The following is a 25,893-nucleotide window of genomic DNA, read 5'->3' on the forward strand; positions in this document are numbered from 1 at the left end:
GTTGATAAATTTGTGAATATTGAACCACTCTTGCATCCCAGGAATAAATCCCACTTGATCGTGGTGAATTATTTTTTTAATGTGTTGTTGGATTTGGTTTGCTAATCTTTTGTTGAGGATTTTTGTGTCTGTGTTTCATCAGAGATACTGCCCTGTGTCTTTATCTGGTTTTGGTATCAGGGTAACACTGGCCTCATAGAATGAATTTGGAGGCTTCCCTTCCTCTTCTATTTTTTGGAATAGTTTGAGAAGAATAGGTATTAACTCTTCTTTAAATGTTTGATAGAAGTCACCTGTGAAGCTGTCTGGTCTGGACTTTTGTTTTTGGGAGTTTTCAGATTACTGATTTAATTTCACTGCTAGTAATCCATCTGTTCAAATATTCTGTTTCTTCCTGATTCAGTTTTGGGAAGTTATATGATTCTAGGAATTTATCCAGTTCTTCTAGGTTGTCCAATTTGTTGGCATATAATTTTTCATAATATTCTCTTATAATGCTTTGTATTTCTGTACTGTTGGTTGTTACTTTTCCTCTTTTATTTTTGGATTTGAGTCCTCTCTCTCTTTTTTTTTCTTTGTGATGAGTCTGGCTAAAGGTTTAATCATTACAAAGAACCAGCTCCTGGTTTCATTGATCTGTTCCACTTTGGGTTTTTTTGATCTTTTTTGTTTTGTTTTAGTTCCTGTTTCATTTATTTCTGCTCTAGTCTGTGTTATTTCCTTGTTTCTACTGGCTATTTGTTTATTTATTTATTTAATTTTTTAGTCATCTTTTTCTAGCTCCTTTAGGTATAAGGTTAGGTTGCTTATTTGAGATTTTCCTTGCTTCTTGAGGTAGGTCTGTGTTACTATAAATGTCCCTCTTAGAACAGCTTTATCCCAAAAGATTTGGACCATTGTGTTACAATTTTCATTTATCTCCAAGTATTTTTGGATTTCCTCTTTGATGCCTTAGGTGACCCATTCATTGTTTAGCATCATGTTATTTAACCTCCATGTATTTGTGTTCTTTCCAGGTTTTTTTCTCATGATTGATTTCTAGTTTCATAGTGTTGGGATCAGAAAAGATGTGTGGTATGACTTGTCTTTTTGAATTTGTTGATACTTTTTTTGTGGCCTAATGTGTGATCTATTGTAGAGGATGTTCCATGTGCAATAGAAAAGAATGTGTATTCTGCTGTTTCATGGTGGAATGTTCTGAATGTATCTGTTGGATCCATCTGGTCCAATGTGTCATTCAAAGCCACTGTTCCTTGTTGATTTTATGTTTGAATGATCTATCCATTGATGTAAGTGTGGGGCTTACTATTTTGTATTACTACAAAGTCCCCTACTATTTTGTATTACTATTGATTACTTCCCTTATGTTTGTTATTAGCTGCTTTCTGCATTTAGGTGCTCCCCTGTAGGGTGCATAAATATTTACGATTGTTATATCTTCTTATTGAATTATTCCCTTTATGATTATATAGTGTCCTTCTTTGTCTCTTATTACATACAGTCTTTTTTGAAAGTCTGTTTTGTTTGATTTAAGTATTGCTACCCTGGCTTTCTTTTTTACTTCCATTTGCATGATAAATGCTTTTCCATCCCTTTACTTTCCATCTGCATGTGTCTTTAAGTCTTAAATGAATCTTTTGTAGGCTGCATATTGATGGGTCTTGCTTTTTTATCCATTCTGTCACCCTGTGTCTTTTGATTAGAGTGTTTAGTGCATTTACATTCAAAGTAATAATTGATAGGCATGTACTTACTGACATTTTGTGACTTGTTTTATGGTTGTGCTTATAGTTCTTCTCTATTCCTATCTTTTCTTGCTCTCTTCTCTCATGGTTCATTGACTTTCTTTAGTGATATACTTGGATTCCTTTCTCTTTGTTTTTTTCATAACTCTCCCTGGTTTTTGATTTGTGGTTACTATTAGGTACATATATAACATCTTATGCATACAGCAGTCTATATTAAGTTGATGGTCACTTAAGTTTGAATGTATTTTTTTACCGCCCCCTCCATGTTTTAGGTATGTATATGGTGTCATACTTTACATCCTTTTATTCTGTGAATCCCTTGACTGATTTTTTAAAAAGATTTATTTATTTATTTTAGAGAGAGAGACAGAGAACACAAGCAGGAGAGGCAGACGGAGAGAGAATGTGAAGCAGACTCCATCTCAAGCCGGGAGCCTGACCCAGGGCTTGATCTCAGGACCCTAAGATCGGACCTGAGCCAAAACCAAGAGTCAGACAGTTAACCAACTGTACCACCCAGGCGCCCCATCTTGACTGATTTTTTTAAAAGATTTATTTACTTATTTGAAAGAGAGAGTGTGTGTGTGCAAGTGGGACGGGAGGGGCAGAGGGAGAGGGAGACAAACAGACTCCCTGCTGAGTGGGGACCCTGATAGGACCCTGAGATCATGACCTGAGCTGAAATCAAGAGTCGGAGACTTAACTGACTGAGCCACCCAGGCACCCCCTCCTTGACTGATTTTTATAGATATACTTAATTTTATTGCTTTTGTGTTTCCTGCTTTTCTTACTCTTACTTATGCTCTTTCCTTTCCCCTCAAAAAGTCCTCTTTCACATTTCTTGTAGGGCTGGTTTAATAGTCATGAGTTCCTTTAACTTTTGTTTGTCTGGGAAACTCTTTATATCTCTTTCTATTCTGAATGATAGCCTTACTGGACAGAATATTCTTGCCTTCAGGATTTTTTCCCTTCAGCACTCTGAATATATCATGCCACTCCCTTCTGACCTGCAAAGTTTGTGCTGAAAAATCAGCTGATAGCCCTGTGGCATTTCCCTTGTATGTAACCATTTTCTTTTCTCTTGCTGCTTTTAAAATTCTCTGTTTATTACTACTTTCTGCCATTTTAATTACTATGTGTCTTGGTGTGTACCTCCTTGGGTTGAATTTGTTGGGGGCTCTCTGTGGCTCCTGGATCTGGATTTCTCTTTTCTTCCCCAGATTCAGGAAGTTTTCAGCTAATATTTCTTCAAATAAATTCTCTGCCCCCTTTTCTCCCTCTTCTCCTTCTGGGATCCCTATAATATGAATGTTATTATGCTTCATGGTATTTTAGTTGCCTAAGTCTATTTTCATTTATTATTATTTTTTTCTCTCCTGTTCAGCTTGATTGCTTTCCATTATTCAGTCCTTTAGGTCACTGATCTGTTCTTCTGCTTCCTCTAGTGTACTATTTATTCCATCTAGTATACATTTAATTACAGTTATCAAGTCCTTTATCTCTGATGGGTTCTTTTTATTGTTTCCTATCTCTTTGTTAAGGGTCTCACTGAGCTCCTCTTCTTTTTTCTCTAGTCAAGTGAGTATTTTTAGGACCATTACTTTAAATTCTCTCAGACATATTACTTATCTCTGTTTTGTTTATATCTTTTGCTGTGATTTTGTCCTGTTCTTTCATTTTGTACATATTCTCCTGTCTCCTCCTTTTGTGTAACTCTCGTGTCTGTTTCTATGTGTGAGAAAAGTCAGCTACGTCTGCTGCTCTTGAAAGTAGTGGCCTTATGAAGAACATGTCCTGTAGTGCCCTGCAGTGCAATGTCTGCTCTTCACCAGAACCTGGCACGTCAGGGGTGTCTTGAATGTGTATTGTGTATACCCTGCTCTTGTGGTTGAGCTGCATTTGCCTTTCGTCCAGTCATCTGCAATGGCTCTCTTTGCCTACTGCGGTCAGTGCTTGGTCCTTGCGTTGTTAGTGAGCCAGGGTGGGGCCGCCTTTGGATTAAGTTGAGTCAGACCAGGTATTTGCCAGAGATGTAGTATCACTGAACTGCAGGAGAATGTGGGGATGGGGTGTGTGGTGCCAGCAAGGTTTGTGTTGGTGAGAGGGGACTTGCAGCTGCCTCCGCCAAGGCAGGCCAGGGATGGAGGAGATCGACCCAAAGACGCATTCAGGGGCAGGTCCAGTGGTGTTAGCAAGGTTTGTGTGGTTCTGCTGTGGGAGGGGATCTGGAGAGGCCTGGCTGGTGGGGGGTGTGTCTGCAAGACAACACGGGGTGGGTGCTTTTAGCAAGTTAGGTGCTGTGCTGGTTCCAGCAGGTGTCCATGTATCTAGGCTGGGGTGGGGGAGGGAAATGGTGCCCACCAGCTGTTTTCTTCCTGGCAAAATCTCCCAGTGATCCCTGTCCCTCCAGCATGCACTCTGAGATTAATAAACAAATTACCCCCCTGTATGTCCCAGGTGTTTTTCAAGCTGCTGCTTCTATGCTGTATCTATGTGGGACTGTTTGTTGTGCTTTCTCTTTAAAGGTGGGGAATCAATAGAATAAAAAAAAAAAACCCACAAAAAAAAAATAAAAAAATAAAGGTGGGGAATCAGTTTCCTCTCACCCTCCTAGCCCACAAGACTGCTGATTTTTTAAAGTTCCAGGTTTTAAACCCCTCTGATTGTAAGATCTTATGAATTTTGTCCCCTCTGCTTTTCAAAAACAAATGCTATGGGGATTCATCTTCCCTGTGAGGCTTCCTGGTGTGAGAGTCTTTTCTTTCCCCTCTGTGGGCTGCTGACAGTCCTAGAGGTCCATTTAGCTCTTGACTGCGCCTCTGCCCTTCTTACCCTCTTTGATGTAGCCTCTTCTCTACATTTAGTTGTGGAGAGTCTGTTCTGCCATCTTAGGGTCATATTTTGTGTTATTTATGCTGAGGTGGTTGTTATCTAGTTGTATCTGCAAGACAAGGTGAGCTTAGGTTCCTCCTGCTCTGCCATCTTCTTCAGAAGTCCTGATCATACAGTTTTTATTTTTTGTTTTGTTAATGTGATGTATCATGTTGATTGATTTGTGGATATTGAACTGTCATCCTAGGAATAAATCCCACTTGATTATGGTGAATGATCCCAGTGTATTGTTAGATTTAGTTTGCTCATCTTTTGTTGAGGAATTTTACATCTATGTTCATCAGGGATATTGGCCTGTAGTTTTATTTTTTTTGTAGTGTTTTCATCTGGTTTTGGGTGATGCTAGCCTCACAGAATGAATTTGGAAGCTTCCCTTCCTCTTCTATTTTTTGGAATAGTTTGAGAAGAATAGGTATTAACTCTTCTTTAAATGTTTGGTAGAATTCACCTGTGAAGCTGTCTGGTCCTAGACTTTTGTTTGTTGGGAGTTTTTGATAACCAGTTCAATTTTGTTACTAGCAGTTTGTCTGTTTGGATTTTCCATTTCTTCCTGGATTCAGTTTTGGAAGATTATATGTTTCTAGGAATTTATCAGTTTTTTTCTAGTTTGTTCAATCTGTGGACATAAAATTTTTCATAGATGGGGTGCCTGGGTGGCTCAGTTGGTTAAGCTTCCAACTCTTGGTTTTGGCTCAGGTCATGATCTCAGGGTTTTGAGATTGAGCCCTGCGTTAGGCTCCATGCTCAACACAGGGTCTGCTTGGGATTCTTTCCCTCTTCCTCTTCCTACCTCCTGCCACTACCCCCCACTCACGCTATCTCTCTCTCTGTCTCAAATATATAAATATATATTTATATATATTTATATATATTTATATATATAAATATATAAAATCTTAAAATTTTTCATAATTGTTCAATTCTTTGTATTTTGGTGATGTTTGTTGTTACTTCTCCATGTTCATTTCTGATTTTATTTCTTTGAGTCCTCTTCTCTTCTTGATGAGTCAGTCTAAAGGTTTATCAGTTTTGTTTATCTTTTAGAAGAACCATCTCCTGGTTCCACTGATCTTGTCTGTTGTTTTTTTATTCTCTGTTTCAGTTACTTTCACTCTGAACTTTATTGTTTTCTTCTTTCTACTAACCTTGGGCTTTGTTTGTTCTTATCTTTCTAGTGCTTTTAGGTGTAAGGTTAAGTTGTTTATTTGAAATTTTTTGTTACTTGAGGTACGCCTGTATCACTGTAAACTTCCCTCTTAGATCTGCTTTTGCTGCATGCCAAAGATTTTCGACCATTGTGTTTTCATTTTCATTTGTCTCCGTGTATTATTTCATTTCCTCTTTGATTTCTTCATTGGCCCATTTTTTTGTTCATTTAATAGCATGTTGTTTAGCCTTCATGTGTTTGTGTTTTTTCCATTTTTTCTTCTTCTAATTGATTTCTGGTTTTGTACATTTATGGTCAGAAAAGGTACTTGATATGGTTTTAATCTTCTTAAATTTATTGAGACTTGTTTTGTTGCCTAACATGTGATCTCTCTTGGGGAATGTCCCATGTGCACTTGAAAATACTTTATATTCTGCTGTTTTGGGTTGGAATGTTTTGTATATATCTGTTAAGTCCATCTGGTTTAATGTGTCATTGAAAGACACTGTTCCCTTATTGATTTTCTGTCTGGATTATTTATCCATTGATATAAGTGGGAGAAGCAATCACCTTTAAGTAAATCTTGAGGACTTCTCAGCTTTCTTCAATAATCTTCTCTAGTTGTTTAACATCTGCTCTGACAAAATTCTCCCTTGCATTTAAATTAAATTCATTTGTATTCTGCCCATTTTTCCTTCTGCTGTCCTCAATAACCAGGGAGATAGCCATAGTCTTGGCTTCTCAGGATAATGCCTCAATTATTGACAGTTCATTGATTTTCATTAAAGAAACGTAGCTCATGTCAGGATTTAAGTGCTCCATAATTAATGAATGAAGTTAAGAATTGGATTAAGGAAGAGGACAAATGAGATGGATCCAATAAATTGCTGGTCTTACATACCAAATAAACATTAGATATGAGTGTGAACATTTGTATACGCAGATATATTTAGATAAAAACTTCATTTATCTTTTGTTTAAATATATATTTCAATATTTAAGAAAACAACCACCAGGACTATGTCTTGTTGGTTTTGCTGAAGAAATTTCAAACTTGGGTACAAATAAACCTTTGCTAATAGAAGGAACAGATCTGTGCTTGACTTGGGCAACAAAACAATAATGGGTTAATAAAATCAATGTAATTTATATTCTCTTCCAACTTACATTCCTTCCATTGATTCATTTAGTTTTCATTTGTTGTTAATGCATTCCCAAATTTGCTTTACATTTCTAAATTTTATGTGAATTTCTCATAAATCTTTTAAGAAATATTTTCTATTTTCTTACTATAAAACTAGCTTCAAAAAAAAATGCTGCAGTTTCCCTTACATATTCTTAAAGATATGACTACTTAACCTCTTCTTTAGTGAGGCCTTAGAAAAACACAGAAGACTGTCCTAGACTGGCTAGATCTATCATTCTGGTATCAAGCTGATTTCTCTTTCAATACAGAGGTCTGTATGTTTCCTTTTCCATTTTATTAAATGTATCAACTTATTATAGATCTTATTGCTCTATCACTTTGTTTTTTCCCCCACTGTGAAAGGAAATACATTTTCTTTGTTCTTCTTTTGCACTAATGTATGCTGCCTGTGTTAACCATACTTAATGAAAACAATCACAACTTTCTCAGGTTTGTTTCTCCCTACTGTGTACTTGAGATGAAAAACTCACTTCCCTGTGTACAGTACAATACCTTTAATTGGAAAGAAAAGGAAATCACCAGTGACATTTCTAATACCTTCAGTAGTCTGCCTCTTTCCTCAGGACCAGCTTATAATAAATCAATTATGAATCTAACCATGGATGGGGAGGGGTACTAGATTTGCTAATGGCCCCCTTAAAAAACACAAGGCAGGTATATGTCACCCTATTATTGATTTAGAAGTGTTACCCAGCTTTGTTGTTGCAAATAAAAATATTTGAGGCTATTCCTTATCCTTTACCAAGTAATCAAGTATTTCCAATTTAATTGATGGGGACTTGGGTCATTGGCATACTTCTGGTAGTTTGCAAGCTTTGCCTGAGGTGAAGGAAGTAAAGATTTTAGAATGTGGATTTTAGGAGCTTATTTATGTTCCATAAAACACAAAGTGAATGTTTCTTTAGAGATTCAATATTTCTGGCATGTTCACTGCCTCTGCATACTCCCTCCCTTTTCTCTGTCCATTTTGGGGTCAGGACACCTTGAAACATGTCCATGGTTTTTAAAATGAGACAAGCAGAGATGAATTCAGAAAATCAGGCTGTATGGATATGCCCATTAGCATTTAATTTAAGATGTTAGAGATAGTCAAATTTTACAGGCTCCTGTAGCATTTGACACTGTGACCCAATTCACAAATGCTCCACATCATTTCTACTTGAAATTCACAATACTGAAGCAAAAGAAGCATTAAATATCCTGCAGTTGTGCTTTAAAAGGTATGCTCTCCATTGTGAGATATTGTTTGTGAACTACTAAAAAGATGCGTTTTTGTGAGTGAAAATTAATCCTGAGCTCATCTTGCAGAACTTACCTTTTCATTTTTGTCAAATGGCACCAAAGTAATGGGAAGCTAACCACAAAATTAGTGCTTTAAAACTATTAAAAAAAGACAAATGGTACTACATTTATTCAAAAGCAGTATTTAGTGCTTTCTTGATTCTCTTGGTGAATGCTACATCCTTATTAAGTCTTGTGCTGGTTCATAGATAAATGAGATTAGTTCAGCAAACACACTTTCTACCCTCTAGGAGCTGACAATCAAAGAACTTTTCAGATATTTCATTAATGAAAGAACATTTGTTAAAGCTTCTTTAACTCCTTAGAAGATATGTTTATTTTCATCTTGATTAAATTTATATGAAGCTTGCATTGCCCCATTTTAAATAACTTTAATTTATTCAAACCTACTAGAGGGACTTTGGCTTTTCCAGTATTCATTAAAATTAGAACAATGTAAAATTTCATAAACATTTTTTAAATGCTGTGGCCTTAGCTTTTCTCTATCTGGTAAATATTATTTTACTTGCATCTAAAAAATTACATACAAAACACTGGTAATTAACAGGGAGTGCAGTGGAGGCTGGCTTGTGGTAACCTGAGGTCACAGAGCATGTGAAACTTGCTCCGCTTCTCACCACCCAGGAGATGCTGAGCAAGTTTCCTAACCTCCCTTAGTCTTCTTCCAGGCTAGTGTGGAGTGACAAAGAAGAGTAAGACATATGTCCTGAATTGGGACTCACAGTATGGTAGAGGGAACAAACTCTTCAACAGATGATTATGGTATCCTGTGTGATACATGTGAGGGTCAAAGTCTTTCCCAGGGACAGTAGTGCAAAGCAAGGAGCACTTCATATGGGTTTCACAAAGGTTCATAACACCTTCATCCTAACTTGGCCTTAGGTCCACTGGCTGCTTCCCATGTACTCATTAACTCCTCCCTGTCCTCATGAGTGGGCTTCACAGTCCAATCATTTCAATAATTCTCCTGCCCTCTAGCAAGCACTTGCTCTTGGACAAACCTCATGGTCCATTTTGTCTGTGCCTGTGCCCGGGCAGCTGAACCCTGTGGGAAGAGGCCAGTTGACAGGAGGGCTTGGTATGGGATCCACTCAGCTCCCCAACCCCTCTCTGCACCCTACATTAGTGTCCTTCCACACACCCCTCCACTGTAGCCTCCTCAGCCACCCTTCACTGGCTAGGACTTCCTCAAAACCGTGGCCCTCAGACTCAGAGACAGGACCCTTTCTTGTTTTTCAGAGCAAATATCAGAGAGGAGGGGCTCACAGCAAGTCAGGTGAGATGAGATGAGGCAATGGAGAGTGGAAGGAGACAGACGGGCAGGAGGTGGACTGGAAAGGGGCCAACGCGGAAGTTTGGGAACTATTAGCAAGGAGGGTGCGGGGAGGGGGTAGGTGTGGGGAGGGGGGGTCTGAGGAAGGAGCCTGAGAATGTGGGATGGGCAAGGTTGGAGGAGGAGAGTTAAAGGAAATCAAAACCAAAAAGGAAAGGGCATGGTGAGAGATGTCCAATACTGCTGAGACATCAAGGTCCAGAATATTTATTTTCTCTGCCAGTTTTGATCAGGAACCCCTTGGTAACTTCAGTGAAAGTAGCTATAGGGGAGTGGAAGAAAGTAGAAGTGAGAATGCAGTGGTTTAGGGTGTGAAAAAAAGGTGAGGAAGTAGAAAGTGCAGGTATAGCCTAGAAGCCTGGATACCATCTAAACTTCACTCCCTGAATCCCAGCTTACAGACAACTTTCTGATTATTATGCTTTGCCTACCAGGAGAGGATGTGCTGTTTCTAGGTACACACATACTTCAGCCCATGTGACAGCCACATTTTTTCATTGTAAATTAATAAATAGCATTTTGGCTTTAGGAAGAAAAAAGGAGAGTAGGAAGGAAAGAAAAAGGTGGAAGTTTGGCTGAGAGAGGAGAGAGTAAGTAGCTGGAGGAGGAAATCAGAGTCAAAGGAGGGAACTTTTTTAAAGGATGCAAGTTCGTTAAGCAAATTGGTAGATAAGGGAAAGGAGAGAGCAAAATTGAAGGTGAGGCATTTGAGGCATTCTTTGGTTGGTAAAGGCTGAGAGCATCCTCCTAGGTACAAGGAATGGTGCTAAGCCCACGGGACACCAGAATGACAATAGGCATAGGGTCTCAAACAGTCAGGGGGGATTTGGGGAGGGGTTCAGTCTTGGGACAGAGAAGGGGAGACCCATCAAGCGCTAAGCCTGGAGGGCAGGAGACGATGCTAGATGTGGACCTAGGTAAGCTCCCCAATGAGGGTCAGGAACCTGAGGAGGTTCCTTGTCCATGGAGTCAAATGAGAGACAGGGTTGTCTGTTGAGGTTGTGCTATATATGTTCAGGACTAGGTAGAGGGTCTGAGGGAGGTGGCCTTGGGGAAGAAAAAAGCCTCTGAGAGAAAGCAGAGAGAACCGACATGTTTTTAAAAATTAAGTGTCAGACCTCATACTGAGGTTGGAAACAGCAAAATTGTGGTGGCCCAGGTTGTAAATTTCTGTCCTATTTTTTTTAGTGGTACTCACCAAAGAATTGGAGAGGGCAGATCCTTGGATTCACTCAAGATGGAAGGTTTTTAGGCTGTGAATAGTCCAAAGGACCCTATTGGAAGGGGTTCAGCTTGTTGGGTTAGGTGAGTGTCAAGGGCTTAAGGTTTGCTTGAGGGAGAACAAAGTGTGTTCCTCAGGTAAGTCCATGAGAGAATGTCTGTTTGTTGCCCCTGGAGGCAGCCACCTTGTGAGGAAGCCACCTGCCTGCTAGAGGTTTGGAGCTTGATAATGTGGCATGTCCACTTAAAAGTTCTTAGTGATCTGGAGTGCCCCCTAAGAATGAAATCCTTGTTGCTTTAGATTCTTACAACCAGCTGTCTCCAGCAGTTACTTTTTGCTCCTTTCTTTTCACTTCTGCCCCAACCTTTACTATTCCCCATCTGAAAAAGATTAAAACAAAACCACTACAGTAGTGTACTGAGATGAAGCCAAATAGAAATGACCATTCTACAATGCTTTTAAAAGAGCCAAATGGAGCACTGGGTGTTATCTGCAAACAATGAATCATGGAACACTACATCAAATAAATAAATAAATAAATAAATAGGAAAAAACAAAAAAATAAAAAAAGAGCCAAATGGCTAAATAAATAAATAAAAATTAAAAATAAAAGAGCTAAGTGGCTTGAAGAAAGCAATCAGATCACCTATATTCTCCAAAATAATTAACAAAGGTTTCATTCTAAACAGACTTCCCTTTATTCTGAAGAAGTAGCACTTTGTTTACCCTCACATTGCTGCTCACTAGATGAGGCTTAAAGGTGTTATATGATGTTCATAGATCACACAGCTGGTATTTGACAAAGTCGGAATTTGATCTCTTCTGTCTCTGGTTTTTGAAAACCATGCTTTTCCCACAAAACTGTACAATCCAATTGTTTATCGCTCCAACAAAGGGCTCAAAAACAGATGCTTACATTGTAAAAAGAATTCCGACTGAAAGTCAAAGATACACTGAAGAATAATCATACCTGGAGACTTGTTTAGATCAATGACCATTTGATTTTTTCTAATTGTTTAACTGGCCACTTTTCTCAGGGCACAGAGTTGAGCCACATAAAGTCTTCCTTTTTGTGGAGAGAACAGCCTTTGTTTAATGATCCATTTGTGTCTGACCAGATGGATCTAAAAAGAGGTAGAATAAGGAGGGAGCTGAATTACTTTACCTAAGAATATGGGAAATATGTCATTTTCTTTGTTCCCAAGAGGAGAGAAGTTTAAAGCTACATCATGGAAATGGGCAATGGCTGAAGAATTTGGTTGATGGCAGGAGGGAGATAAAAGATCCAATAAGAATGCAGCAAGCCAGGACTCTAGAGACAGGTAGAGGTGACCTTGAGAGCTTAACCCTGCTTGGAATGTGCAGAAATCTTTGGAGGCAGGATTTCAGCTTTCTATAGAATGAGGAATGGGAGAGAGAATTTTATTGAGATTTTAAAGGGCAGATGACATCTGCATTGTGGTGGATTTTACCTTCATTTATCATTGCACTTATTTCAAATAACACATGGCGCATTCTTTACATGTTTTGCATCACAAGTTTGTATCTGTTCACTCTAGGTGGCATAAATATAATTTATAAATTTACATTTTCAAGTGCATCACCCTTTCTTTATAGGTATTCTGTAAATCTGAGACTTTCTTTACAGATTTTGAGTCTATTAATTACCCATCCATTTGTGTGGTCTCCTCAAGTGTGACAGAAATAATATGGATAATAGTTTTAATTTAATGCATGGATTAAGTATGTTTCTATCCAAGATGCTAATTCAGAAGAAGGAGTCCTGGCTTTAATTGTTTATGTAGTATTATAAACATTAAAAATATGGACAGTCTAAATGTGTAAAAATAGATAATGAAAAAGTTTATTTTTTATTGTGAATTTTATTTATTGTAAATATTCCCATGGTGTCCCTTTTATTGAGGACTAGTCATGAGTTTGGTGGCTTTATTTAAAAAATGACTAATGTGGGGGCACCTGAGTGGCTTAGTCGTTAAGCGTCTGCCTTCAGCTCAGGTCATGATCCCAGGGTCCTGGGATCGAGCCCCGCATTAGGCTCCCTGCTCAGCGGGAAGCCTGCTTCTCCCTCTCCCAATCCCCCTGCTTGTGTTCCTGCTCTCGCTATGTCTTTCTCTGTCAAATAGGTAAATAAAATCTTTTAAAAAAATGACTAATGTAACTCACACCTAATGCCAATAATTCTTTTGATAATTAGACAGTAAGTGTTAAGTTTTAGTTTTTTGAGAATTAGAAAGCATTCTTATGGAGGAGAAGCTTTAAACTATTAAAGAAAAAAGCCTTCGATACCTTATAAACCAGCCAGTAATTCTAGTTATTAGAAAAAAATAAGAAATCTAATTCAGACTACAAAATTCATTCATTAATTCAAAATTCTATACTTTGTTAGATTTGTTATATTTTTAATATCCCATACATGCTCATTTGTACTTTTTATGGAAATGGTAAAAAATTTCCATAGATAAACTAGTATAGTACTGTAGTAAACTTCCTCTATGGGTCACTTCTAATGCTCTGCACTCTAGGTTTTCTAAAACCTGGAAGAGAGATGCTGTCATCTCTAGTTTGCTTATAAGGAACCTGAGCGGGGCTGTGTTAGATGCTCCCGCAAGGACAGAGTCGTAAAGGAGCCTGTGTGGGGTGATGCCACAGCCTGTCCTGAAGCTCGCCTCTGAGCCTAGCATACAGCTGGCCACTGCAGGCCTCCAGGAGAGCTGCCGAGAACATGAGATGGTTTTCCACAATCCTGAATTGGTGGCAGAGTTCCAGCCCAGAGTGTCTTCCCTGAGAGCCTGGACACGTTCGGTTCTTTGCACCCCGCTCCATCCTTCAAAGCGTACTAGCGCTGTATTCCATACACAGGTTTTTACTAAAGAAGGTAGTATAGGACTGTCTATCAACAGATGTATTGTCTGTCCTCAAAAAAAACAAAACAAAACAAAACAGCAGAGCCACCAGACTTGACCTACCCTGACGAATGGATATTGAGAGCTGTTTTCCTAAACACACTATTATGTAGACCTTGTCAGCATTGACCAGTGGTTGGTTGCTTTTGAGCACAATGAGTTTGGGAGTCAGTGAATTCCCGTAGTGGAGACAAAAGTCACTTGTTTGGCAGTCACCTGTCATCCTTTCTCCCATATGCATTCATCCATTTGTCACCACGTTTTGTGAAGAGTGGAACAGGGAAGCTTAAGAAAAATGCTTTATTCTTGTCTGGGTGATAGAAAGCATTTCTCATTGCTGGCAGCATGGTGGTAACTTTTCATTCCTTCTGGCAGTTTTTAAAGACTTATTTGACTTGGGGGGAACCTGCAGTATATCTTAAAGTCATAGTTCAAAAGTATAAGACAGGGTTGTTCATTTTCAATTTTGGCTGAAAAGTCTTAACTTAAACAGTGGCACTTCAAAGTTAGGGAAAACTTGGCTTTAAAAATGGATGCTGATAGGAGATGGCATATTTAATGACAAATGTATCTATAGAAAGCTGTTAAGATGCAGATTATCCCCCCCTGGGGTGGGGGAGGGAGATCAAAACTGCCAATCTATAAAATGTACTCGATAGAGGGAGGCAAAGAATCTATCTTTGCAAGTGCTTTGATTGCAGGGGACAGTGTAGCAGCATGTGGGCATCATAACCCAGAGCAGGCAAATCAGCCTGATGACTTTCAAAGCCAGGAATACTGCTGCAGGCAAGGGCACTCCAGTCTAGGAGAAATTAAAACATATAGAGACTGTTATTAATTCCATATCTATTTTTGTATAGTCAAATCTGTATGCAAATCCTTAGCATCTCATTTCAGCAGATTAATCTAAAAGTGAAGAGTGTTATGTGAAGAGAATGTAATGATAAAGCTCTGCAAATAACACTGCTAAAGAAATGTGGGCTGCAAACTTGGATGCTTTTTTAAAATTTATTTTTTTGTACTGAGAACAAATGGTTTTTATTTATATGATCGTTTGTAAATTATTTCAAAGGGGGAAGCAATAGAACCAATTTCTAAGGTTTTTCCCTTGCAATCCTGACTTGTCAAAAGTTACACCACTAGGTTTTTTAGGCACCTCCTGTGGTTTAACATTCCAGAAGTAATCAACCAAATAACTAACTAGGATTTTTATTTTTACTTCCACCTACTAACCCAGTATCTCATTTTTAAATGGTGTCATGTGAGTGAAAATTTGTGTGTAAGGGTAAGGAATCTAATTACAGTGTGCAGATTAAGGGGTGGGGGAAACTATTACAAATGCATCTGTAGAAGAGAGTAAATAATAATTCTGGTTCCTCCCAAGAGATATCAAGATATCACCCTGCCTAAGAGAGAGGATGTAATAGCTATATTCTAATCCATTGGTTGTACATTTAATCTATAATGGGCAGAGTCTGATACATTTAGTAGTGTAAATATTTTCAAATAGTGTCATAAACAGATAGTTTACTGCAGTAGATATTAATTCTGTCCCATATTTCTAAAACAAGGAGAGAAACTGTCAAAGCTTTGAAATAATGGGTGGGAGCTTTACCCTCTGCTACCTCTCATTTGGAGAAATGATTATAGGTGAGCTGGACGTTAATCTGGTGTTTATGGCCCAGATCAAAAGCACTTGGCAATCATTTTAACCCTGAAGACTTGTGAGGTCTCAATAGATTTGATTATTCTTGTGTAGTTATGCTGAGAAAGAATGATTGGATGTTCAATTTTTGATCAGATAAAAGAAAAGGAAGGTTGGGAGGAAGAAGCAAACATACTTCTGTGTTTATTTGGGTGTACATTCTGACTCTATATAGGCATTTCAGCCTCAGCTTGCTTAAGTGTATTTTCTTTTCCTTTGATTTTATTTTAAAATGAGACATTCAAAAGAAATGCAGAGAAGACTTTCTTTGAGGGCAGGAAGCTCGTTTCTCTCTGTCCTTTGTGGATTTACGCTGCAGATAAAGCTTTCATTGATCTTAAAAGTAGTTGCAGGCTTCAGAGAGAATATATATATAAAAAAAGCCCTCCAGTTAATAAAAGCCATAGTCAATTATATGAAAGAAATAATCTCCTTATTGGGGTTACACGAGAGAGTAATGATTGGCCTGGACAGACTTCCTTCCCTTTATGTTGCCATTAGTATTGATTGATTATTCAGCTCAGTTAAGGATTGTGCAGGAATCCTCTGGATTCTTGTTGACTTGATTCCTGGCCACGGAATTGATGGTGGTGACCTATTCAAAGTATTGGAAGTGTCAAAGCAAAAAGTATACTGGACAAAGTTGAGCAGATAAGGAAGACTTTGTTCAAGACTATTGCAGTAGGGGAGGGAGACCAGAAGGCAATCTGAAATCAACTCCTCTGAAGAAGAAGCAGGAGAGTTTGTTTTTTTTTTTAAAGATTTTATTTATTTATTTGAGAGAGAGAGAATGAGAGAGTGAGTGAGCATGAGAGGGGAGAGGGTCAGAGGGAGAAGCAGACTCCCCGCGGAGCAGCGAGCCTGATGCGGGACTCGATCCCGGGACTCCAGGATCATGACCTGAGCCGAAGGCAGTCGCTTAACCAACTGAGCCACCCAGGCGCCCCAGCAGGAGGGTTTTTAAACACTGAGCTTTTCTCAGTGAGAAAAGTACTGAAGGAGTTTTGGAGGAAGGTTGATCAATGTGATGTATTGAGCACATTCAGTTACCCCTGATTTTGTAAATGTTTTTCTCTGTGATTAGGCCATGTGTGTTTGCTGTTTGGCACCCAACAAAGTGAGGCTCCTACTCTCTTCCATAGGAACTGGGAGATAGGGACATTATATTCCGTGATGATTGCATTTCAATGGGATGGCTTCTGGGGCTTTGAGGAAGTTATTCCTGGGTTGTAAAACTTGAAAGAAGCTTCTTAAATGATTCCTATCTCAAGGAGGCGGAGAAAGAATTTACAGATTTTCTAAAGTAAGTGCTCTAAGAAAAGGGATGTCAGGGGCCTAGAGACAGAAAGAGGCCTGCCTAAAGTTGAGTCAAACTGAGAAAAATGTTAAGGCTGTATTGTAACAGTACACACTTTTTGAATTCAAAAAATTTCAACAGGAAACACTTTTAGTCTGGCTCAGTTTTAGATCTTTATTGAAAAATTGGCTGCTTTTTTGTGATACTTATTCAAATGTTACTCATTTTAAATGAGCATCTAGAACTATGTATAAGGCACTATTTCTAAAGAGATTTTTCGGGGGGTTGCTCTCATTTCTTGTTATCTTATTACCTAACATTTAATATCTCCTAGTGTTATTTTCTGTAATGCTGTTTTATGTTTTTTAGTTCTCCCATTTGATGGTAAAAATTAAAGGAGAATCAGTAATTTCTGGGTTTTACAGGGCTCAGTGTATACCTGGGACGTGAAAATAAGTATGAGGACAGACAGGAAAACTTTGTTAGAAATGTGATGATTTTTAGTGGTTCTTGATTAAGCAGAAGTCTTTGGATCTAAGCAGCTGTTGAGAGGCTTTAGAAAAGTTGATAACAACATCGACTGTGTGCAGTGCTGTCCAACATGGTCACCCTCAGTCACATGTGGCTTATTGGGCACTTGAAATGTAGCTAATCTGGATTGAGATGTGCTGTATCAAATATACATTGGATTCTGAAGACCATATGAAAAAAGGAATATAAAATACCTCCATAATTTTTATATTAATTTCACATTGAAATGATAATATTTGGGCTATGTTGAGTTAAATAAAATCTACATTAAGTTTACCTTCACTGTTTCTTTTTAGTTTTTAATGTGGCTACTGGAAAATTTAAAATCGCATATGTGACTCACATTGGGGGGCTCTTGTTATATTCTTTTGGATGGCTCTGGCTCTAGATTTCTTTTGATAAATCATGTCTTAGAAATGGTTCCTCTCTAGAGATATCAAGATATCACTGTGTTGGCGTGCAGAAGGTTAGAGCTGTAAAATTGCCAGTTTAGCTAAGGACAAGAATTTTCCATATAATTCTGTCCCGGGCATGAATTGCGTGGAGATTTGTCTATGTGTACGGTGTTCGTTCCCACTTTCTGCCATACGTCGCCCCTCATTCTGGCCATGCAGAGCAGCTTGCCAGGATTGGGGCCTCTTGGTAATTTCAGCACACTTGTTGCTTGCTCTCAAATGGATTGCTTCTGAAATGTTTCTTGAAAATGAAACTGCTTCAACAATAAGCTTCTTAATTATGTCATGGGTTCACCACGAGGGTATACAAACAGATCCTCAGCAGTAGCTAATTTTCCTTTAATTGTATCTCATTCTTATGTTGGAATATCCTATTTTGTAGTCATGAAAGCTCTAACACATGTTAATCCATTACAGGTGGAGTAACTAACACAGCACAATATCAGAACAGACTAATGGTATATGAACCTAACCAGGTAAGAATCATATAAGAAAAACTCATTACCTTAATTAAAATGAATTTTAAAAGATTTCCACAGTAATTAGTAGTTGAAATGCCAAGTCTATACACACACATGCATCTTAAACTTGTAGAGAGAAAAGGAAGCATCTGGATAAACTGCCTTTTTTTTTTCCTCCTCTCACAAAATTTCAGCTCCTTTAGTTTTATGCAATACAGGATGCTTAACTCTTTCAGAGTTTTGCATAATGTAGAAAAAAGGGGAGATACATTGATGGGTTAAATGCCCTTTATTTCCGTTATCTCAAATGGCTATTCATATTCAGAGGCATCCAAAGAAAGGATTTTGATTGACCTGTTGTATGTCCTTTTAGAAGGCGCCTCAGTCCAAAAGGGGAACATGCTTATTGTTTCATTACTCCCAAACAAAATAATAACTTTTATTTAACTCAGCGTAGCCAAAAGGTCTGAGAGCAGTGTCAAGGACAAGTCTGAAGTAGAAGTATCTGAAAAGTAGAAGGATGTTTTTCATCTAACAGCTGGTGCCTGAACTGGAAGCATTTTGATGGTGTCTTTCCCTTCTGCCCACTTGCCATCCACACTCGATGAGTTTTTGGTCCCCAAAAGAAGAACAATTTTTATTCTCTTTTCCTTCTACCAAAATGTCTGTGGCCTTGGCACATGTGTTCAGGATTTCACCATTTCTATGATTTGGGTAATGTAAATATTTTTCATGATTATGACAGTATCCCAAAATGATTTGATCTGGGGATTTAATATTCATCAGCTGGAGATAATGGAACATGAAACAACAGGTTGGCTTTGGCAGCCTGGGTCATTATCGGCCACCAAATGTGTGTCCTGAATGACCTCAGTCGATTTGGTGTCTTTTTATTTCAACATTATTTGATTCTGAATTTAACGTGTTTCTCTCTTTGCAAGTGTGTTTCCTGATGTCTTTAGAAGCTGTAGATTTCAGAGACCACATGTCCATAGGCCAGATGTCTCAAGAGGGATCATTAATTACAGTTGCTTGAGTTCGGTGCACATGTGGTTAAAGAGGAAGAAGGTGTTAACATTTCTCAAATGAGTTCTGTTTCATGTTTGTACACACATGCTCTTTTTAAAAATTCTGCTGGCATATTGTTTATGGTGGATACTGGCAAACATCACATCTGCTTGCATCTTGCTCAGAATCTCAATAACTATCATTCAGCCCTGGTGCTTATTTTTCTTCTAGGCCTTTGCGGAGAGTCGATAATGCCTGCCATCTGCCACAGAGCACATCGCTACCTGCCAACAGGCAGGCTGGGGTGACCTCTGCTTCCCCACCACTGATTAGTATTCACACGCTAGCTTATTAGGAATGACCCCACTAGGCCTCTCTGTTTCTTTGCCTTTGCAGTGGTTGGCGGCTCACCTGGCAGGCACGGTAGTGAAGGAAGCTAAAGATATAATCAGGGGATGCAGGCAGACTTTACAAACCAGATGGCGTCCACAGTCCTGTGGCAGGGGATTGGACTGCTAATGCAAACGTTGATTCCTAATACTGGAATGGGTTGCCTCATAGAAAGCACCTAAGGAAGGCATCATCAGAGTTTTGAGTTAAATCCACTCATGTGAAATGTATTGATGATATTTCTTCACAGAATATCTGAAAGAAAGGTTTGGCTATCTTATTAAAAGAAGACATTTGATTGGAAAGAGTCTTATGACACAAATGGGGGAGCAGATAAATGCAAGCCTTTCAAACTGTTCAAACCACTCTTCTTTTTAAGTCTATCTTTAAAAAAGAAATTATATGCAATGAATCATGGAACACTACATCAAAAACTAATGATGTATGGTGATTAACATAATAAAAAAAGAAATTAGAAATGAGCTAGTAGATAGGCCTTTAGTGAATGGACCAATATTTATATAAACTTTTTTTTTTTTTTGGCTTATTCCTTTACAGCTTTGTGAACTGGTGAAATTCTATGTATTAAAGACATCATATGATCTTTCTATCAAAATTCAAATTTTTCTTGGCAAAAGGAATCTGGGTTCTTCCTGTAGGTTAGTGTTTATGTGCAAAGGAAATGGTTAGGTTTACTTACCTGTCCATTGCTCAGTTAAGATTTAAAATTAAGGTCGTATTTGATTTTCATCTAATTTTGCCTTTTACATTAGATTTTTGAAAGGAGCCATATTGAAGAGGAGTTGAGCATGTCTTTCTCATTACTGAGTGACCTAGAACCAAATAGTCGAGGTTTCACCATTCCTGAAGTTGTATAAAATTTGGCCTTCTATCAAAACAAATGTATGCCTAGAAATAACTTTTCCCTGTTTGGTAGACGATATGATTATAAATATGTTAAAAGGGGCTAATACAAAGGCAGCAATGGGACTTTGTTGTGAAACCAGATCTTTGCTCTTCCATTGATCTTGGGAGGTTAATTTTGGAAAGAACGTCTCAGTCACCCTAGCCCTAGCTTATGTAGAAGCCTTGGGTAGCCAGCGATTACTATCAGAATAATTTTTGAAAGTGTACATTTATTGGACATTATGTGGCACTCTTCTAGATGTTTTGTATTAACTAATTTAATCTTCACAACAAGCTTGTCAGGTATGGTATGACTCTCCCCACTTTACAGGTGAGGAAATAGGCACAGAGAGGTTAAGTACATTGCTCAAGGTCACACAGAGGTTATAAACTCAAGCATTCTGGATCCAGAGCCTGTTTTCTTAAATCATTATACCTAGCCATGTGCTTTCACTCTTAAGCAATTTACATGAGTAAGTTCTCTCAACTGGGGGAGAGAACCATCATGAAAATTTCTATATTCTCATGTGCTCCCCTTATAAAATGCAAATGCCCTATAAAATGCAACCCAAACAAGAGGAAATGGATTTGTACATTGCAAAATAAAGTTTTGGCATACATGGTTCTTCTCTACTTGTTCTCAGGTAAGAAGCCCATACCTTTCAGAGTATGTAAGCAGCACTCCAGTGGAATGTGATAGATAAAGCAGAGTCCCAGCTACTAATGAGGCACTGCTGTTTTCTGCCGTGGAGGTCTCTTATTAACAGAATCCACCTGAATTTCTTTTTTTTGTTTTCAGAATAAATGGATAAGCCGCAGTCCCATGCTGCAGAGAAGGGTCTACCATTCCATGGCTGCTGTTCAAAGAAAGCTTTATGTTCTTGGAGGCAACGACTTGGACTACAATAACGACCGGATCCTTGTGCGCCATATAGATTCTTATAACATAGACACTGACCAGTGGACGCGTTGTAATTTCAGCCTGTTGACTGGCAAGTACCTTTGACTAAGTAAATCAGGAAAAGCAGAGATTCAAGAAATTGCCACACTTGTTTTCTTATACCTCTTCAGTGCATCCCTAAATATCAAGTGCATCATGGCAGAACAACTTGTGTTTATTAACCAGAAAGGTGCACATTATTTATCTCACAAAACGTGACTCAGTCAAGTGGCTGAGCTAGTTTCTCAGGGCCTCTGTTACCTTCATGCATCTTGGCTGAGAGAGGTATGTCAAATACTTTCTTGTCAATAAATATTCACATAGGAACTCTGAGGCAATTAGGAGGAACCGGAGAATTAATAACGCTTTACAGAAGCAATTTATTTTTTTTGCTTTTTGCTTTTAGTCTTATTAATTTTGAGGTCAGGAGTCTGGTCTTCATTATTTGTTACTGTCAGGTACGGTTTCTGGCTGTAGTCTCCCAACAGCTAAATCTTGGAGTTCTGTGCATAGGGGTTTGGTGGTGTTTCCAGCCACATAGGGGTTCAAGCATTACCCAGGGCAACACTAGGTATGGACCCTCCTCATCCCAAAAGGGAATAAAAGGAAAGCAGTGAACAGTTTACCCCTAATGTTTCTTTACAGACTTGAAACCTTTCTATCCCTTGTCAGCTTGCATTATAAACATGCGCAGGTGATCAGGTCCCTTCCAGGCTGCTCTACTAAATAGGAAAATCACAAACTCAAAATGGTGGGTTGGACTAGCACCTGAAGACCTCTTAATATGCTGAGGGGACACTCCAACCCTAACAGCTGCTGCCGGGGAGGCAACAGCAAGTGCGGAACCAGTGTGAGGGGGTTAGATGCCTTGTATGGAGTTCCTGTTTTTGTGACCATGATGTTTGAGGCCCACCTACAAGTACTTAACCCTCTCTGAGTTGCTGTAGTGGCACCTTAGCCCCTCGGTCCCTGGATCTGTGATTCTGGCTGCTATAGAATCCAACTTATTTATTACCGCAGTCAATCTGGTGTCAGCCCATCAATAAAGAGAAACTCTCACTCTGATGGCCTCTAGGGAAGATTAGGTGGTAGTGAGTTATTCTGTCTTCTTTTTTTAAAATGGGAGAGGAAGCTTTCATCATTTTGGCGTGTCAGTATCTGGTCCCAGATCGGGAACTTTAATATAGTCCTAAAACTGTTGTGTATGTCAAGAAAGGAAGGGTAGTTGGGGCGCCTGGGTGGCTCAGTCGTTAAGCGTCTGCCTTCGGCTCAGGTCGTGATCCCAGGGTCCTGGGATCGAGCCCCACATCGGGCTCCCTGCTCCGCGGGGAAGCCTGCTTCTCCCTTCCTTCTCCCCCTGCTTGTGTTCCCTCCTTCGCTATGTCTCTCTCTGTCAAATAAATAAATAAAATCTTTAAAAAAAAGAAAAAGGGAGGGTAGTAACTTTATCAATTTTTTCTGTCATTTGTCTTCATTTGGGGGACACTCGGGGCATGGCTCTGTTTTATTGGCTTCTTGGGGTTGCAGCTGTTACCTTACAAATGTAAGCACTTACTTTAAAAGCATTTATAGAGGTGTTTTGCATTTTGAAAATACATCTTGTTTCCACCGCTGTAATACGACATAGTAATAGAACTCTTATTTTGTTATTGCTTATTATTGCTGTATTTAATGCTGTATTTATCCACTTGGCTGGCAAATAAGTGTTTTGGCTTGGTTCTGACCTGACACAGATTCATTCTCTGTGAAAGAGTGGTTAATTCTTCCCTCTGAGTACTGGGAGGCGGTGATTAGTTGCTGCAAAAATCCTGTGGAGCATACAAGAGTGCCACAGGGGGAAATTGTATCCCTCAGTGGCAAAAGGGTTAATTAAGACATGCAAGGAAATGGATTTATTTTTTCTTTCTATTCAATTCTCTTTACTTTAGGCCAAAATGAATCTGGAGTTGCTGTCCATAATGAGAGAATATATTTAGTTGGTGGATATTCGATTTGGACAAATGAGCCTCTGGCTTGTATCCAGGTGAGTGGTTGAAGTTCCTTTTGAAGTTTGTTTGGCTCAGTGAGGTTACTTTTTGCAGTGCTGCTACTGAAGGAAGAGATACGTACACGTAGAAGGAGGTTTGAGCTAACTTTGTGCATCTAGTTTTGCCAGTAAACTTCATCCTGCTTCCTAAAAATGATGCCTAAGAAATGATGGAGCCCTAGTGAAAATAAAGATGGGGGTGAGCTTTGAAAATATGTATAATAATATCCTGGAAATGGGGAAAGTGGGATACCTTTCTCTTTCTCATAAACCAAAAAAAAAAAAAAAAAAAATCTAGAAATTTTTGGCAGTAGTACTATCACGCTCCCAAAACTTTACAAATGCCTCCTTTCCACTCAAATGCTTTATTTTCTGTATCGGAATTGGTTCATTCCAATAAATCCCACCTACAAAGGTGTTCTTCCTTCCTGGCAGAAGTTGTGAGCAGTAGTGGTTGATGATTAGTCTGATGGAGAGAGCCTCTGCCTCCAAACAACAGGCCTGGCCCATCAGCCAGTGAACAGCCCAGGTGAGGCAAGTTGCCAGCTGAGCTTTTTAGAGCAGCAATAGCTTTTGTTGATATACATATTCAAGGTCATCTTATTTTATCTTTTACGATTGTTATCATAGTTGTTTCTCTGTTTTACGTGCTCTCTGATAATGTATTGGCATGTATTAGGCCTGATTTATCTCTTGATCTCCAGAAAAATATATCCTTAAAATTATTCTTATTATCTAACCTCACCTTTGGGGAAAGATTTTTTAACCACTGCATAGTCACAGGACTATTCAAGATTTTAATTTTTTTTTCAGTCACATCTCATAAGGTATCAAGAAACTCTTCCATGTTGTCTCAGTTTTCAAAATGGTTAGCATATAGTTGTTTTGTTACCACTTAGTCATATCCCCCATTACATTCATAATATTGATTTTTTTTTTTCTCCTCTTCTCTTGATTTATCTTGCCAGAGGTTTGTCTGGGTGTTTTACATACTTAAGTAGATCTAAATCTGCAAGGATAGCATAAGTATGAACAACATAATGAACAAGCTGGTCCTAATGGATGTGAGTTCTGGATTCAATGGTTAGGATAGAGTGTTTTTTTTTTCAGTTTATTGAGATATTATTAACATTTAATATTGTATTAGTTCAAGGTATACAAAAAATGTTATATACGTATATATTGACAAATGATCACCAAAATAAGTTTAGTTGACATCCATAGCCCTGCATAGTTACAAAAGTTTTTTCTGTTTGTGATGAGAACTTTTAAAATCTATTTGCCTAGCAACTTCCAAATATTTAATACAGTATTGGTAATTGTAGTCACCATGGTGTACATTACATCCCCAAGATTTATTTATCTTATAAGTTTAAGTTTGTATCTTTTTTATTGAATTATATATGACATACAAGGTTACAGTAGCTTCAGGTGTCTAGCATAGTGATTCAACAAGTCTATACATTATGCTGTGCTCACCACAAGTGCTAACTACCATGTGTCACCATACACACAATGTTATTACAATATCATTGACCATATTCCCTATGCTGTGCCTTTTATTCCTGTGACTTATCCATTCCATAACTGGAAGACTGTATGTCCCACTTCCCTTTACCCATTTTGCCCATTCCACACATCCACCTTTCCCCTGGAAACCACCAATTTGTTCTTTGTATTTATAGTTCTCTTTCTGCTTCATATGTTTGCTTTGATTTTTTTTTTTTAGATTCCACATATAAGTGAAATTATATGGTATATGTCTTTGTCTGACATTTCATTTAGCATAATATTTTCTAGGTCTATCCATGTTGTTACAAATGGCAAGATCTCATTTTTTATGACTAATATTCCACATATATATATATAAAATCTTCTTTATCCATTTGTTAATGGGCATTTAGTTTGCTTCCATATCTTGGCTATTATTATAAATAATGCTGCAGTAAACATCATAGGGTTATCTTTTTGAATTAGCATTTTTGTATTCTTTGGGTAAATACCCAGTAGTAGAATTTTTGGGTCATATGGTATTTCTATTTTTAATTTTTTTGAGGAACCTCCATACTGTTTCCACAGTGTTCACACCAACTTAACATTCCCTACCATCAGTGTATAAGGATTCCCTTTTCTCCACATCCTCAACGGTCATATTTCTTGTCTTTTTGTTGCTAGCGATTCTCATTGGTGTGAGGTGATAGCTCATTGTGGTTCTGACATTTATCTGATGATTAGTGATGTTGAGAGTCTTTTCATGTGTCTGGTTGGCCATCTGTACGTCTTTGTTGGAAAAATGTCTTTCAGGTTCTTTGCCCCTTCATTTTTTAGTCAAATTTTTGGGGGTTTTTTGGTGTTGAGTTGTGTAAGTTCTTTACATATTTTGCCTCTTAAATCCTTAT

General features: G+C 38.4%; 1 protein-coding gene across 3 annotated transcripts in view; it reads left to right on the forward strand.

Annotated features, from left to right (window-relative positions):
• Positions 1-23,712, forward strand: part of KLHL32 (kelch like family member 32) — a 161,874-nt gene extending 138,162 nt beyond the window's left edge. For 2 of the 3 annotated variants that reach the window (XM_081828680.1, XM_081828681.1), the window contains 3 exons: positions 18,181-18,239; positions 21,328-21,520; positions 23,397-23,712. In XM_081828680.1, the coding sequence (XP_081684806.1) occupies positions 18,181-18,239; positions 21,328-21,520; positions 23,397-23,503 (359 nt within the window). In that variant the 3' untranslated portion in view covers positions 23,504-23,712. Of the gene's footprint in view, positions 1-18,180; positions 18,240-21,327; positions 21,754-23,396 lie in introns of all 3 variants that reach the window. The other variant, XR_014147818.1, reaches the window with a different exon arrangement.
• Positions 23,713-25,893: the final 2,181 nt, after the last annotated feature.

Source organism: Leptonychotes weddellii, chromosome 8, assembly GCF_054177405.1.
Source record: "Leptonychotes weddellii isolate Sample4059 chromosome 8, ASM5417740v2, whole genome shotgun sequence".
Taxonomy (NCBI): domain Eukaryota; kingdom Metazoa; phylum Chordata; class Mammalia; order Carnivora; family Phocidae; genus Leptonychotes; species Leptonychotes weddellii.